This window comes from Centruroides vittatus, unplaced genomic scaffold, assembly GCF_030686945.1.
Source record: "Centruroides vittatus isolate TY-2023 unplaced genomic scaffold, ASM3068694v2 contig_283, whole genome shotgun sequence".
NCBI lineage: Eukaryota > Metazoa > Arthropoda > Arachnida > Scorpiones > Buthidae > Centruroides > Centruroides vittatus.
Genome location: NW_027121801.1, coordinates 492 through 2270, shown reverse-complemented (window position 1 = coordinate 2270; position 1779 = coordinate 492). Strand labels below are relative to the sequence as shown.

Sequence of the window (1779 nt, the reverse complement as noted above, 5' to 3'; positions counted from 1 at the left end):
AGTCAAAATAATAACAAGTCGAATTTCGGAAAAAAAGAGCTATCCAGTGTCGTCCGGGATTTTTGCTGTTCTCCGTATTAACGATAAAGCTTCTCTTCTTTCCGATTGTTTGAGGTAATAAATCCGAGGGATAAACGCCACCGAATGTCTTGCTAATTTCGGAATCACCTAACGCCAGTTTCCAGAGCATAATCGTATCCATTAGTTGTTTAGTAGTCGACGTAAATGTTTCGCGATCGATCGATTTCTATTGTATTACGATATTCTAAGAAGCATATGACGTTAACTGTTTCTGGCAAAGGTCTTTTGAACTTTAAATCGAAACTAACATTTCCATAGGTCAACACAGAGGTATGGTTTTCGGAGGCTGCGCGGTCGGGAGTTAGGTCGAATACGTGGAACATGTATCCTTGAGCGTAGTCGGAATACGATATATTAGCGAATTTTCCGTAGGGAATTCCCCCTATTTCTTCGAATAATGTTGCGTAACTTCGAGCGTAAGATTTTGCGTCAAAGTCTGGACAGAACGGGTTCGGTGGGATTAAAATCGAATCTTTTATAACAGAAATATAGTTTAAGTCGAAATTTTCAAAATTGAAAGGATTTAAATCGATCTGTCCATTAAAAGCGTTATTTCGCACCAATCCGATTATAATTCTTTTCGGGATTTGACCGATTATCGCATTCGATATATTTGAACTTAAAATCCCTTTACTTAATGTAAATACTTTAATATTAACTCGTCGATAAGGCATTTTAATTACAGAATTTTCTAATGTTTTTTCCATTCCAATTAAGATGCTAGGACTTACTTCTATTCTATTTACTTTTAACGTAATATTCTTTAATCGAATCTGATAATTATCGGCCGTCGCCATTAGAGCGAAAGCGTCTTTCGAACGTTCCAATTTTATTCGAACGTCTACGCCGTTTATCAATAATTTAGGTTGATTAATAAAATCGAAATGAAGTCGTCCGTATAAATCTAATACTTGGCTTCTGCTGCTTTTCTTAAACCTGGTGACTAATCCTTCATTCTTGGCGTCTTTAATCGGGTTGGTTTCGTTTAAAAATCCGGCGGTGTCTTTGTAGAAGAAAGAGCTGGTTAAATAGGTTTTTTGCGCTTCTTCGGAGGAAAATAATAGATTTTCTATTATCGCTCTGTATGGGTAATTAACGTGCGTAGATATAGTTTTATCGTTAAATATCGTAGTACATTGAGAGAACATCGAATGCAAAAAATTATTCACGGGTGTTACTAAATCGGTATCGAGAGTAGAAGTTCCATTTTGTTTAGTAACAGTAACTTGCGCATTAATCGAAATACTGCTCAAATCTATTAAGTTTTCTCCGGAGCCGGGGATTAGAAATTCTATAGGAGATTTCTGATCGGTTATCGAAGCGATGGGATGTAGAATAGCCTCGGTAGTATTTAAAATCGCCAACTGGGTCGGAATAGTTTTAAAAAAATCTAGTTCCGATTTTAAACACGGGCAGGAGAAAGGATCCATTTTTTAGGAGAAAATATCTACTACTTTCCTCTTCTTAGTATTCTTTCGTTTTACGCTTTTTCTTAGACGTTTTCGTTTTTTACCCGACCCGCTTTGAATTTTTTTAATGACGTCATCTTTTATTTCTCGACCCGCTTGATTAATTCTCGATAGAGCCGAGTCTTTTAACGATTTTCCCGTGAGTATATCCGATCCGATATCTTTCGCTATATTTAACGCTTTTTTTCCAATATATCGACTCGCGTGTTTTAAAATTGGTATTGCTTCG

At 36.4% G+C, this 1779-nt stretch overlaps 1 protein-coding gene across 1 annotated transcript; it reads right to left on the bottom strand.

The window, feature by feature from the left end:
- Positions 1–209: 209 nt before the first annotated feature.
- LOC136972200 (uncharacterized protein F54H12.2-like) lies at positions 210–1511 on the bottom strand. The gene has a single exon (XM_067266755.1). It carries the CDS (start codon positions 1509–1511, stop codon positions 210–212), a length of 1302 nt encoding a protein of 433 aa, XP_067122856.1.
- Between the last annotated feature and the right edge of the window lie 268 nt (positions 1512–1779).